We start from the raw sequence: 14686 nt of genomic DNA, 5'->3' as shown, positions 1-14686 counted from the left end.
TGGGCTGAAGTCGGCCGCTTAACCGACTGAGCCACCCAGGCGCCCCTAAATTTTAAAAAGTTAAAAAATAGGGGCGCCTGGGTGGCGCAGTCGGTTAAGCGTCCGACTTCAGCCAGGTCACGATCTCGCGGTCCGGGAGTTCGAGCCCCGCGTCAGGCTCTGGGCTGATGGCTCGGAGCCTGGAGCCTGTTTCCGATTCTGTGTCTCCCTCTCTCTCTGCCCCTCCCCCGTTCATGCTCTGTCTCTCTCTGTCCCAAAAATAAATAAACGTTGAAAAAAAAATTAAAAAAAAATAAAATAAAATAAAATAAAAAAAATAAATAAAAAGTTAAAAAATAAAAAATCTTCCAGCCCAAAACATCCTTAGTGCTGAGGCGGGGAAACCCTCTGTAGAGTGAGAGCAACACCTCAATGATCATGTCAGTACAAGACACTTTGAGCTGCTAGAAAACCACCAGAGGTAATGGCTTTTTCACAGCCTCTTGGTGGAAAGTTTGAGAAGCTATCACTGTTCTAAGAATGCGAAACAGTTCTTCATTTCAGGTATTAGCTGGATACCTATCAAGAACCACACTTTCTTTAAACTGGAATATGAATATATCTCTTTATTAGAATGCTCACGAGAATGGCACACGAGCACTGTCCTTCTGATGTGATGAAGAATACACCTGCCCCACACTGTGGCAGGGAACAGAGGTCATGGCTTTCAGAGCTGGTACCAACTGTCCACTGAAGACCTTTGTATTCACCAGAGAGGATGTTTCCTGCACTCTAGCATCTCTGCTGTAGCTTCCAGTCAGGCCTCCGGGACTCATGAGACTTCTTCATTTCAGCATCAGTTGATTCTCTTTTCTCTTGCCACTCTGGACTCCTTCAAGACCTAGGTCAACTACCCCATGTCTAACTTGCTCAGGCAGCTTCTGGAATTCTGCAGCACATCTTTGCTATGCTGCTGCCCTGCTGCCCTCAGGGGCATGGTTAGGAGTTGGGGGAGGGGGGAACAATACCACATTACCGAAGCAAACGGCAGGGGCAGATTAGCACACGACACTTGGACATACACCTAATAACCTCACAGGATACATGCTTTCTCCCCAAATGCTACATAATCTCCATAGAGAGCAAACGTTTATGGAATGATTTTGTACACCAGGCACGAGGGTTACAAAGTGAATGGTGTTTACATCCATGAGGTCCTGCACACAAGGGGAAGCCAGCGCCTGAAAGCTGGAACGAGATCTCTATCCTGGCTCTTCCCTGCCTTTGAATGGTATCACCACTCTGTCTCCGCCTGTTCTTCGCATTAGTTCATTTTTCAAAAGGGAGGATAAGATGGCAGAGAAGAATGGGAGACTGGGCTGGGTGGAGGATTAATATATGGATAACACCCCGTAAAACAAAAATAACACAAAAATGCAAAACCCGGATTTAGTACTGTGATATAACAAGAGAACGTGGCCGGAGGTACTACATGCTAACACAGACAATATGATACACAACCCCAAGGGGAGGACTCAGTGAGGAGTGGGGCACAGGCCGCCGGTTTAGACTAAGAGCCTTTCAATGGACTGCTGAATGGACTGGATCTGCTGCTTCAGCTGTGAGCCTTCTTTGATGGTGACAGAACAGGCGATGACAGGCCTGGAGACCCCGCAGGCCCGCCCCAGGGCCTGCTTAGAGCGCACAAACACGTAGGGCACGTTCTTATCCTCACATAGCAGCGGAAGGTGAAGGATGATCTCCAGCGGTTCAGCGTCTGCAGCCATCACGATGAACTCAGAGATGCCTCTGTTGAGGGTTTTGGTGGCTGAAGAGAGGAGGACACGAGGCCCAATAAGTGACTGGGATGGGGGTGGAGCTTGGGCATGGAAGCCACAAAAAAGCAATTTCCAAGGGAAAGAAACAAGTGCTTTCTGAGCAAAAATCCCCAGGCACAAGCAATCCTCTGTCTTACAGTGTGGCCTTGGTGATATGGGATTTAATCACCAATTAGCCACCCTCAATGCCTTTCTCCAACCCTCCATCAAACCATGAGCTCTGTCACAACACATCCTGAAACAGACCGCTTCTTTCTTCTTCTCTGCTACCACACTTGTCCAAGTCACTACCACCTCTTGCCTGGTTGACTGGAACAGCGTTCACACGGGCTTTGCAGTACAGCATTTCTCAAACTCTGTGATCAAGGATCAGGGTTTTACCATCCCAGTCTGTCACAAGCAGTATTTCTGGAAGGCTCACACCACATGCAACTTAGAAGAAAAATCAGCACCCCATATCACTGTTTAAACACTTACTCCTGATGGCTTATATATCTCTGTGGCCCAGTGCTAGTCCCCAGACCACACTCTGTTATGCTGGAGTATGAACAAGAGCACAGACTGTGGAGCCACACTGCCCAAGTTCAAATCCCGACCTCATTCTCCTCACAAGATAGATGTGAATAACTGGGTCTAAAAGAATTCCTACACCATTAACCTTTAGCAGCTACTGCCAAAATGCTGCTCTTAAGTCCTCCCACTGGTCCCAATCAAGTGTCCAGCCCTCTTTCCAAGTTGGACATCTAAACCAGAGCCAGTGCCTGATCACTCTACCTGAAGCACCCTCTGGCTGCCTTACCTTCATTAGCTCCTTTCCGAAGCTGCTTGTAGTTACATGACTGCTGAACAAGGTCCAGTAGTTTCTTGGTGAGGTGGGCGTCTGCGAGGGGGTAGGCCTTCGGATTTACATCAGCCTCAGTCTATGGGGCGGGAAGTGGGGGAAGTCATCAAACCATCAGTCAAACTGAACCAGAAGTTGTTCCGGACAAATCACAAAATACTTTATAATCAACAACCCAGAGAGATAGTGATCCCTGTTCCTCTGCCCCCAGAAAGACACTTAGTAACTGACACTGGCTGCCTATTCCCAACTCAGAAAAACTGAAATATATTAGAATAAAAGAATTTTAGCAATTACATAGTTCAATGATGTACACTAAAGCCGATATACTTTTATTTGCCTCTCTTGCTTGGTAATATTGTAGCAAATGGATTATTAATAGGTTCTCATGGCTCAGTATCCACTTGAGTCACATGGGGATAGTTTTTAAATTTGGGATTTCCACACTCCACCCCAAATTTACTGAAATAAAAATTAAGGCATTTATAGAAATGTAGCACAGAGTTCTCTCTCCATTTCCCATTCAATATTCAAATCTTCCTCTGTCCTCGGTAAGAATCCATCAAAATATTTTCTCATTCATCTGACCCTACAATACATACAAAACGGTCGGTACCAACAAAATGGTTGGTACCTCTACCAACAAGCTCACCAAGGTCAAAATTTCCTTTTGTTCTTACAATATATCCAACTGAGGCCACCCAGTCAGAGTACGATATTCAAGTTATTCAAATTAATATTTCCCTGTGGTTTATCAGTTTGATATACAATTAGGGTTCCTTTGTATTCAGCTTGTTAAAAAAAATTAAGATTTTACTTTTCAAATATGTAACACATCTACATGGTCCTACAGTCAAAGCTGTTAGTGAACTAAAACTGTTTTGAAAACTGGCAAACAGTAGAGCATTTATCCTGCCTTTCCCATACAGACTGTATCACTACTCCACCTACTAAAGGAATGAGTCAATCAAATCCCACCATCTTGCAACCCATATTCATCAATTAATCCAGACACAGATTAATGGATCCAGACATTAACAGCTACCAATATCATAAAAGATACCATGTGATCACTGCCTCTCTTGAGGAACAAAAACATCTATGACCAAGTATTCTTGGGGAAAAACAAAAGGAAAGTAGAAAAATCTGATCAAGCCTTTGATTCTGATATTAGATACTTGATACTAAGGAATTATTAAATTTTGGGGTATTATAATGGCACTGCAGTTGCTAAAAATCCTGATTTTACAGATACATACTTTATCACCTATGAATAAAATGCTACGTCACTGGCTTTGCTTCAAAATAAACCATTTAGGGAACAAATTGGGAGGGGCTTGCTTAAACCATTCCTTCTTCCTCATCCCTACCTCTCGAGTTCAAGCATTTTCATTAATTTCTCATTTGTTTTCCCTGTGATTCTTTTTACAAATATATGTATTTATATATAAAACTTGGATGCATCCCACGTTACCATCGCGAGCAACGCGTGGTTCGCCCGCTGCAGCCCGCTCTAACCCCGGTTTTGGAGGCTGGACCGCGGCACGCAGCGCGCGGCACCCCAGTCCTAAGTGGTGACCCGTGGGTGACGCCCCGGTGGGAGCACTCACCATCGCGTCTGCCTCGGTGGTCTCCTGCCCAGCACCGCAAGGACACAGAAATGACCCACCCGCAAGGAAGCAGGAAGTGACGCAGTGGTGACGTCAGCGGAAGTGACATCGAGCGTGAGCTTGCACCAAACGCCTTGTCCCTGAAACTGCAGTGGTTCCAGGGTGATGTGGAATTAAGTGAGGGCTAGAGTTCCCTGAAGAAGTGGGAAAAAGGTTTCCCCATTATTGGTGTGCTCTTCTCCTTACATTCTAGAATCAGCTTTTCAAGGCCCACAAAAATGTGCTGGGATAATCTGATACGTAGATTTGATACAATCCCAATTTGGGTAAAGGACCTTTAGTATGCAGAATCTGTCAATTTAAACATATATGCTTAACTCGGTACTTCTCAGTAAGGCTTTACAATTTTTACAAAAGGCTTAATATCTTTTAGATTTACTCCTAGATATTTCAGGCTAAGAAAATTCACTGTTTCCTACTGTATTAAGAATTTCTTGGGCTCCCGGGTGGCTCAGTCGGTTAGGCATCCGACTCTAGCTCAGGTCATAATCTCATGGTTTGTAAATTTTTCGAGCCCCATGTCAGGCTCTATGCTGACCGGGTGGAGCCTGCTTTGGATTCTGTGTGTGTCTCTCTCTCTGTCCCTCCCCCATGCGTGGTCTGTGTCTCAAAAATAAACATTAAAAATTTTTTTTCTTAAAAATTTTTTTTCTTTAATGCTTATTTTTTTGAGAGAGACAGTGAGAGCCAGGGAGGGGCAGAGAGAAAGACAGAGGGAAACACAGAATGAGAAGTAGGCTCCAGGCTCTGAGCTGTGAGCACAGAGCCTGATGTGGGGCTCAAACTCACAAACCGTGAGATCATGACCTGAGCTGAAGTCGGACACTTAACCGACCGAGACACCCAAGCGCCCCAAAAAAGAATTTCTTCTTAAACAGACTGATGTTGAATTCGATCAGATTTTGTGCTGACTCAGATGAAAAATATTTTCCTTTAATTTTTTACGGTTCTTCTAATGTTAAAACGAAGTTTGCATTCCTGAGATAAAACCAACTAAGTAGGGTTTTAATTTTATATCCATTAGCTAATGGACATAAGGTTTCTTGGGGGGAAGAGATGATAAAAATGTTCTAAAATTCTATAGCAATGGTTGCACAGCTCTATAAATATATGAAATACCACTGAATTATACACTTCACACAGGTGAACTTCTTATAATACATAAATTATTGCAATAAAGCTATTTTAAAAACTAGGTATAGGGGTTTTTTTTTAAATTTTTTCAACGTTTATTTATTTTTGGGACAGAGAGAGACAGAGCATGAACGGGGGAGGGGCAGAGAGAGAGGGAGACACAGAATCGGAAACAGGCTCCACGCTCTGAGCCATCAGCCCAGAGCCTGACGCGGGGCTCGAACTCACGGACCGCGAGATCGTGACCTGGCTGAAGTCGGACGCTTAACCGACTGCGCCACCCAGGCGCCCCTAGGTATAGGGTTTTTAAAAAAACAACAACTAGGTATAGGGTTTTTTTTCAGGTCAAAAAAAATTTTAATGTTTATTTATTTTGAGAGAGAGAAGAGAGTGAGAGAGAGAGCTCGCAGTGAAGGGGAAGAAAGAGCATCCCAAGCAGGCTCCACACTGCCAGCTCAGGAGCTGTGGGGCTCAATCTCATACCATGAGATCATGACTCCAGCCGAAATCAAGAGTTGCACACTTAACAGACTGAGCCATCCAGCCACCCCTCCTGTTAAAAATTTTTTTTAATTTCTTTATTCATTTTAAATTCCTACTTAAATTGGTTTTGATACACTTTTTTTCAGGCCATTTGTTCACTTCATCTCAGTTTCTGTATTTATAGCTATCAAATTGTTCTAATATCCTTTCTAATATCTGAAGATTATAACTTCTTCATGTTTGTTACTCCTCACTTTCATCTCTTTTGCTTATTTTCCTGATTAATCTCGCTGGAGGGGACTTTTCAGAGAAAATCTTCTGATTCTGTCCATCCTATAAGTCAGATCTGTTTGCTATTTCAGTAATTTCTGCTTTTCTTTGGTGTTTTGTCTTTTCATTCTTTTCCTACCTTTTTATAGCTCCTTTCCCTCCAACATAAGCATTTTAAGATCCAGGTAATACTTTAGCTGTTGTGTGTGGTATTCTCACTATTGTTTAGTTCTGTTTTCAAATTTCCATAATTTTGTTCACTAGATTCACTATGACCAGCAGATCAAATTTATTGATGGTGTTGTTCAAATCCTCTTTCCACACTGATGTTCTGGATTCACCAACTATCATTTATATACTTAAATGCTATATAATTGCATATATGTCCATTTCTTCTTATAATTGTATCATTTTTATTCTATTCATACCTTATTTAAAAATTTGTTTTTAATCTTTATTTTTGAGAGAGAGAGAGAGAGAGAGAGAGAGAGACAGAGAGCGCGCGAACGGGAGAGGGTTAGAGAGAGAAGGAGACACAGACCCTGAAGCAGACTCCAGGTCTCTGAGCTGTCAGCACAGAGCCCTACATGGAGCTCGAACTTACAAACCGTGAGATCATGACCTGAGCTGAAGTCGGACGATTAACCAACTGAGCCACCCAGGCGCCCCTTAAAAAAAATTTTTTTTAATGTTTATTTATTTTTTGAGAGAGAGGGAGACACCGAATCTGAAGCACATACCTTTTTTTAGCCACTATCTTCAGATGCCTTTCACCTTAAAACTTCCTTCTTTTTGATGTTTATATTAGGCTACATCACACCTTTTAACTCGGTATACATTTACCATTCTTTCTGCTTTAATCTGTTTTAACGGAAGCACTTAGTCTCCTATATTTATTTAAGTACTGATAACATTAAGTTCAAATCTTCCTTCTTCTGTACCTTCTATTTGTCCTGATATGTTTCATTTTCTTTCTTTCCTTCCTCTGGGTTTATTATTTTTTCACTCTACTATTCCCTCTACTGGCTTGGAATTATGTATCTTTATTCTTTTGGTGGCTACCTCAGAGACCACAACACATGTCCTTGACTTATCAAAATCTAATGCTCATCCACACTGGTGCCCTCCTCCTAAACGTAAAAGGGCTCAACAACACTTTAATCCCAATCACTCCTCAAAAGTCTACTTTATTTTTTTTTTAATTTTTTTAATGTTTATTTATTTTAGAGACAGAGAGAGACAGCATGAACGGGGGAGAGTCAGGGAAAGAGGGAGACACAGAATCCGAAACAGGCTCCAGGCTCTGAGCCATCAGCACAGAGCCTGACGCAGGGCTTGAACTCACGGACCGTGAGATCATGACCTGAGCCGAAGTCGGACGCTTAACCGACTGAGCCACCCAGGCGCCCCTCAAAAGTCTACTTTAAATTGCAGCTCCAACAGCAACTCTCTGGAACTTAGGATTCTCAATTCTCAACAAAACATTAAATGCACAAAAAGGGAAGACTTCAGGAGCCCAAACAACTAAAGAGGCCTCACCTTATTGTTTCAGTATCAGTCAACAATAAAAAGTTGGCTCAACTTTAAAACAAACTACCTAGCTCATAAATAGTAACTGAAATTTTGCTTTGTATTTATTCCTTTTAAGTTTTTCAAGGGTTATTTATATGAGTGAACGAATGAAATAATACTGCTAGCTAACTTTGATCCTTAGCTTGATCTATTTGGTCTCCCTGTACACCAGACGAACAAAACCCAGCAAGGTTTGGATTTAACAAGTCGTGCTCATTAACACCGTACCAAGTATTAGGATTAGGTGCTTAACATGCATTCTCATTTAAATCTTTCCAACACTCTCATTCATCTTTTATCCCCATTTTACAGTTGAGGAAAATTTCTTTTTTTTTTTTAATTTTTTTTCAACGTTTTTGTTTATTTTTGGGACAAAGAGAGACAGAGCATGAACAGGGGAGGGGCAGAGAGAGGGAGACACAGAATCGGAAACAGGCTCCAGGCTCCGAGCCATCCGCCCAGAGCCTGACGCGGGGCTCGAACTCACGGACCGCGAGATCGTGACCTGGCTGAAGCCGGACGCTCAACCGACTGCGCCACCCAGGAGCCCCTCTTTTTTAAAAAATTTTTAATGTTTATTTTTGAGAGACAGAGACAGAGTGCGAGCCAAGGAGGGGCAGACCGACTGAAGGAGACATAGAATCTGAAGCAGCTCCAGACTCTGAGCTGTCAGCACAGAGCCCAACCTAGAGATCGAACTCAGGAAAGGTGAGATCATGACCTGAGCTGAAGTTGGGTGCCTACCCGACCGAGCCACTCATGGACCCCGAGGAAATTTTCTGTTAAGTTTAACTCGAGACCATCCTATTCCAAAACTTTCCGTAGAATTCCGTAAAATGAGCACTGGTTTAGAAGCTTCAAGTTCAAGGCTCAGCCAGATACTAACTTCAAATTAGGGGGTAGGGGGAAGGAAAGGGGGAAGCTGCCCAACGGGATCCACGCTCCGTTGTAAGGATTAAACCTCACTATGTTAGTGGAAGTGCTTTGTAAACTCTTCTTTCCTTACCAAGTACCAAACAAAACTAGCTACCAAGCTACAGGAGTTGATTAAAGGTTGCAGATCACCAACAGCTTAGAGAAGCCGCACGTGGTGCTACCGAGACCTCTGATTTGAGACTGCCGCCTCGCAGCAACCATTCCTGAACCCAAGCCGGGGTTCGGAATCACTCCACATTTACCACAGCCGCCAAAGGCCCTCAAACGCCAAGTCCCCGGCACGTGTAACTCGGGGTTGGGCACTAAGGCTCAGACCCATGGAGATCTAGATCTCCCTCTCCTGAACATCGACAAATGGGCAAGTGGGGTAGGCTGATTTGAGTTCAGGGTTCCCCACCATCCTCTAGCGATTCCCAACAAGAGAAATAAAAAAGACGGAGCCTGGTTTTCTCATCCAACTTTCTACTCTCTCCCACGTGGGTTGGTCTGTTTCCTCCCATGCTGGGCCGGGACTCCTTCACTCCCCGGAGGCTTCCAGCCACGCGCACGGAGTAGCTGCAAAGTACCCACGACAGCCTGTTGGGACCCTGAGGCTTTCCGAGTTCTAACCTCGAGCGGAGCTGTTGGGGCCCCGCGGCGGTCCGAATTCTAACTCGGGGGAGGAGGCTGGGACTCCGCGGCCGCTGGAGCTCTAACCCCGGGCCGGGCGATCGAGACAGCGTACGTTCTAAGCCCCGGCAGCCTAGTGAGTGAACCGGTCCCAGAGTCTCGGGCTTCCCAGCCCTTCCACCACGCGCACGCACTCACCATAGCTAGCGACTCCGCGGTCTCGCCACCCGTCTGGGAGCGCAGCTGACGTCAGAGCGGGAGCGCGCGCCTCGGCCGGAAGGTCGCGCTGGAGGAGTGGAAATGGCTGCGCGCGGCAGGAAACGGAAGTGACGCCATTGCAGGCGGACGGACCTCGTTTTTCAAGGGCGCCCGCAGGGGAACCAAGTCGTTTCTAGGCGACGGACGGTAATTTGCTGTTTTTGTTATCATCATACCACACATTTCTGGCAGGGAGAATAAATGAAACATTCATACATACACACACGGACAAACACCCAGAACGAAAGGTTTCAATGATGTCATCATTCCATTGCCTATTTATCGTTAAGCATATTCTTGAGCTTTCAAAATCATCTTTTTTTTTACCCTACACTGGTGAGGGAACGGTATGGAGATAATGGTGGGGAATCCTAAATGTTTTCCTCCATATTTAGATATCCTTGTGAAAATTTGGTGGGAAGTGTGGAGTCCACCAGAAATGGAATCCTTTGAGTAGGGAATTAAGGAAGAAGAACAGGTTTGGGGGTGAGGGTTGAGTTTCTGTCAGGTTGAGTTTGAAGATGTCATAGGACAAGCAGTTTCTTTTGGCCAGCACACTGTTCTTTTCTCTAGGCTGCTCCAAATCTCCATTATTCAAAGCTAGACTCAAGCCTCACCACCTCCAAGAAGTCCTTCCTGATTGTTATGGCCCTCACTCTTTTCTCTCCAACATGATACCAGGCACATCTCGGGACCACTGAGATCAGCCCAAACTAGACCATTATATGCTAGTTCCAGTTAACTATTTCGGAAACCTAGTAGAGACCTGGAAGGACCCTTAGGAATCATGCAGCAATCTCTTCATTTTACAGATACTAAGGCCCAGAGAAGGGAAGCTCCTTGCCCAAAGTCACAGAGTGAGGCAGTGGCTGAACCAGAACTGGACCTTGGGATTTTGGCTATTGGCCTGGGTTGCTTCCACTCCATCTGGTTGCTATGCTTGAAACCGGTTGTGGTATGGGGCAACGTGATGGGTTTGAACTGGCTCCAGGATGGAACATTCATTACACCAAAAATTCCTCCATCAAACTTCACCTCATGCAAATCATTTTGTTAAGTTTATTTATTTTGAGAGTGTGTGTGCATGAGCAGGGGAGGGGCAGAGAGAGAGAGAGAGAGAGAGAGAGAGAGAGAGAGAGAGAGAGGGAGAGAGAATCCTAAGCCGGCTCTGCACTGTCAGTGCAGAGCCCAACGTGGGGCTCAATATCAGGAACCATGAGATCATGCCCTGAGCTGAAATCAAGAGTCATATGCTTAACTGACTGAGCCACCCAGGCACCCCACCTCACGTACGACTTGTTGAAGAACAAAATTTGTCTCCGAATTGAGAAATACCCACAGATGCTTCCTGTTTAAGAGTAGCTCCTGTGACAGGGCACCTGAGTGGTTCAGTTGATAAAGTGTCCGACTCTTGATTTCAGCTCAGGTCGTGATCTCAGGCTCTTGAGATCAAGCCCTGTATCAGCCTCCATGCTGCCTGATTTAAGATTCTCTCTCTCCCTCTCCCTCTGCCCCTTCCCCCACCCTCTAAAAAAAAAAAGTAGAACCTGTGGTTTGGATACTGCTGTTCACCTCTCAGATCCTGTTTCATGTTTCCATATTAGTTAGATATATAAGCCACCATTGTTGGGGAATTAAACCTTATTCAATTTACAGTCATAGACATGTCCTTATCATTTGCTTTTTTGATGTCCTTTTTACTTTTTTTATATATTTAAAAATGTTTTTTAATGTTTATTTTTGAGAGAGAGAGTGAGACAGAGCATGAGCGGGGGGGGGGGGGGGGGAGAAAGAGAGGGAGACAAAGAATCTGAAGCAGGCTCCAGGCTCTGAGCTGTCAGCACAGAGCCTGATGTGGGGCTTGAACTCACAGACTGTGAGATCGTGACCCGAGCTGAAGTCGGACGCCCAACTGACTGGGCCACCCAGGTGCCCCTGATGTCCTTTTTAAAAAATGCTTTTTATCACTTATTTTTGAGAGAGAAAGTACTTACTTTGAGAGAGAGGGGTAGAGAGAGAAGGGGAGAGAGAGAATCCCAAGCAAGCTCCACACTGTTAGCACAGAGCCCAACGGGGCTCGATCCCATGAACTGTGAGATCATGACCTGAGCCAAAATCAAGAGTTGGATGCTCAACCAACTGAGCCACCCAGGCATCCTAGCTTTTCTGATGTCCTTTATAACAATTTCCTGTTGTTATTTGGCCTACCTGCATTTTGGACCATCATATCCCAGGTCTCTTCAGTGAAGACTGATGGGACTTGATGTTTTTATTTCCATGAGTAAGGAGACAGTACACTTCACCTAATTAATCTGCTTCCCAATTATATAACTCAATTTCCAAATTCTCTTAGAGCTAGCTCCCCCTTTTGTATTTTGTTGTTTCCCTTGCTAGTAAGTTAGTATGTTGACATATGCTCAAGATCAATTTGTCTTAGAAATTTGTTTTTTATACACTTCTGTGCTTAAAACTCTAAATCCTTGCCATGGCTTACTAGGACCCACTCCACCAGTCCTCACCCCCATCTCCATAATACAGCTCTACCCACTTTCTTTTTCTCCCCTGAGCACACCCCAATTTTTCCAACCCCATCTATCACCCTTTCTTGTGTGCACTGTGCTCCACTGTTTTGCTTAGCTAGCTCCTGCTCATCACCTCTTCAGTGAAGCCTCCCTGATCATCCAGACCAGGTAACTGCCCCTGCTGGATAGACCCACAAACCCCCTGTATTTGCCCTTTATGGCACTTGTCAAACTTATTCAGTGTCCACCTTTGAACTACACTGAGAGCTCTATGAGAGCAGGGTTTGTAGATGCCTTGGGTACTTTGGATACCTATCTTCTAGCACTATGACTGGCCCAAAGGAGGTACCTGTTCCACTTATGGATTTTTGCTAGCAAGCAATCAAAATGGAGTTTAGGAAAAAACTCTGTCATGGAGCCCACAGATTCCAGGGGAGCTGGTTGTGAGAGCAGAACCAGTCCCAGAGTCTCACTCCACTGTTAGTGCCCTCCAGCCAAGGACTACTGGGAACACACCCAAAGTGTTAATACTTACTGCATCAAGGGAGAATGCACACCATGGGAAATGATAAGTCTTCTCAATAAGAGGGTGTTTGAAAGGATTTACTGTAGGATTGGGGTTCTATTAGGTGATTTGGGGGAGGGTTCAAGGAACCGGGGTCTGCTCTGATTAGATGTCATCAGGAAATGTGAATAGTTCTATGATTGGGCATCTTAATGATCTTATCGACATGGTGGAAGGAATCAAGTGGGGCTAATGCTGTAAGTGGTAAAGAAATAGCAGTCGCTCATTTTAGACAGGATAAGGGGGATTTGGTGATTTTTGTGGTTTCAATATTCATGTTTTTGTCTCTGTTCAAACATAATTAAAGAGTGACATTGTTCTTGTCTTGATTATCGCAGAATGGTTTTCTCTGTTGTTGATGTTCTATGAAATCGTTTATGTTGAACAGGAGAATGCTGAGGCCCAGCTGTGAGTGTCAGGCCAGCTCCTAGCAACACCGAGTCTTAACTGATAGAACTGGGTCAGTTCCTAGCTGTCATGGGCTCCTTTTCTTTGTCTTTTTCTCACCAGCTTCCTATTCCCACCTTGAATCTCTGTTCTGTGGGAGAGTATCAGGTATAAGCTGGGGTGATTCAGTCAGGATACATCGTGTGGCATATTGGGTTCTTAATATAGAGAAGTACATCACAGCTGGTTGGTAAGTAGGTGATGCCCCTCTCCTGGGGTGCTCAGTAACACTTAAAATGCTGTGATTAAAGGGTCAAGGCCTGGCCCCTCTGATTGACTGATGTCCCTTCCTGTTCCATTATTTAAAATTTTGAGTATAACCTTCGGGTGAAAGGCAATCTTCAGGGTGGCATTTATCCTCCTACCAACACAGATCCTGAGATGGCAAAAGTAATCCCCGACAGAAAACCAAAATACTGTGAGCAAAGAGGAAGGGATGCGTGGTGATCAAACAAGGATACACGTGTTCAATACAGTGTTCGTTAAGTGTCTGGTGTTGGATAGACAGATGGACACGTGGACGAAAGCACTGAATAGGAAGAAAGAAATCACACAGACTGCGGCTACGTCACCCCATCACACATGGGGGGAATATAATGTCTTCGTTCCAGAAGGCGGGATATTTAAAATGAATTCTTCTAAAAAAGAAATAAAAATAAATAAAATGAATTCTTCTACCTCTTCCTTCCTTTTGGGCAGTCCCCCAGTGCTGTCCTTGCCTGCACTGAGGACATGTTAGCCAGCTCTGGTGCCAGGTTCAGGAGCTGGAACTAGCTTAGCTGTGGCTCCTTTGTGAGGTAGCCTCAGTGACGGGCACTATGTGGCGGGGATTACCACACCCCAGACTGGCTGGTTCACCCATTGCAGTCCTGCCCTCCATCTCCCTGACACCACCTGCTCACTGAAGCTTTGTCATGTTGCTGCCATTGCTGGGCGCCTGTGCTGTGGTGGGACCGTTCCAGGGCCCTGAGTGGGAGCCAGTGCAGGGCCTACTTTCTGAGGATCGCAGCTGCAGGGACCCTCGGTGCTGTGGCAACCTGCTTGTGCTCTGCCTCTTTCTGATCTGGCAGGTCCAGAGCTGTTGGCACCGGGTCACCAGGACTCACCCCAGCACGAGGAAGGTCACCAAGGTGAGGGCGCCCCCACACACCTCCTTCCCTCGGGCACCACGATTGGCTCATTCACTTGTTATGAGGACCCTGTTCTCTGCCCTGTGTGGGAACGGGGGAACTTAGACTGGTCAGGGGGAGCATCGCCAGGCCCCAAACCCAGCAGTCACTTTAGTCTCTCTCCCTCCCTCCCTCCCTCCCTCCCTCACTCACTCTGCCTCTACAAGTCCTATGGGCTCTACTTGCTAGCCATACCTCAAATCTGATCACTTCTCGAAACCTCCCCGCAGTCCCTTGGGCAAAGGCTCCCTCATGTCTCACCTACACTGTAGCACTGCCTTCTGCCTGGTTCCTGCAGTCTCTCCCAGCCAAGTACAATGTTCCATGCAGCCAACAAAATGATCTTTCTTTCTTTCTTTCTTTCTTTCTTTCTTTCTTTCTTTCTTTCTTTCT

General features: G+C 45.2%; 2 protein-coding genes across 3 annotated transcripts in view; one reads left to right on the top strand and one right to left on the bottom strand.

The window, feature by feature from the left end:
• Positions 1 to 585: 585 nt before the first annotated feature.
• Positions 586 to 9658, bottom strand: SNU13 (small nuclear ribonucleoprotein 13). 2 transcript variants are annotated; one of them, XM_040490704.1, is made up of 3 exons: positions 9531 to 9658; positions 2617 to 2737; positions 586 to 1807 (listed from the first exon to the last, which is right to left on the bottom strand). In XM_040490704.1, exons 1-3 carry the CDS (start codon positions 9531 to 9533, stop codon positions 1545 to 1547), a joined length of 387 nt encoding a protein of 128 aa, XP_040346638.1. In that variant the 5' UTR covers positions 9534 to 9658; the 3' UTR covers positions 586 to 1544. The 2 variants fall into 2 exon arrangements, with proteins under 2 accessions (XP_040346638.1, XP_040346637.1); XM_040490703.1 differs by lacking the exon at positions 9531 to 9658 and adding an exon at positions 4269 to 4393.
• A 4326-nt stretch (positions 9659 to 13984) lies between these two features.
• The window catches only part of LOC121041000 (uncharacterized), a 4125-nt gene continuing 3423 nt past the window's right edge, over positions 13985 to 14686 (top strand). Inside the window, exon 1 of the mRNA XM_040491823.1 lies at positions 13985 to 14254. Coding sequence (XP_040347757.1) covers positions 14039 to 14254 — 216 coding nt within the window. The 5' untranslated portion in view covers positions 13985 to 14038. The remainder of the gene's footprint in view (positions 14255 to 14686) is intronic.

This window comes from Herpailurus yagouaroundi, unplaced genomic scaffold, assembly GCF_014898765.1.
Source record: "Herpailurus yagouaroundi ecotype Mexico unplaced genomic scaffold, PumYag 182, whole genome shotgun sequence".
Lineage (NCBI taxonomy): Eukaryota > Metazoa > Chordata > Mammalia > Carnivora > Felidae > Herpailurus > Herpailurus yagouaroundi.
Note: the sequence above shows the minus strand (reverse complement) of the source record. Positions and strands in the feature narration are given on the sequence as shown.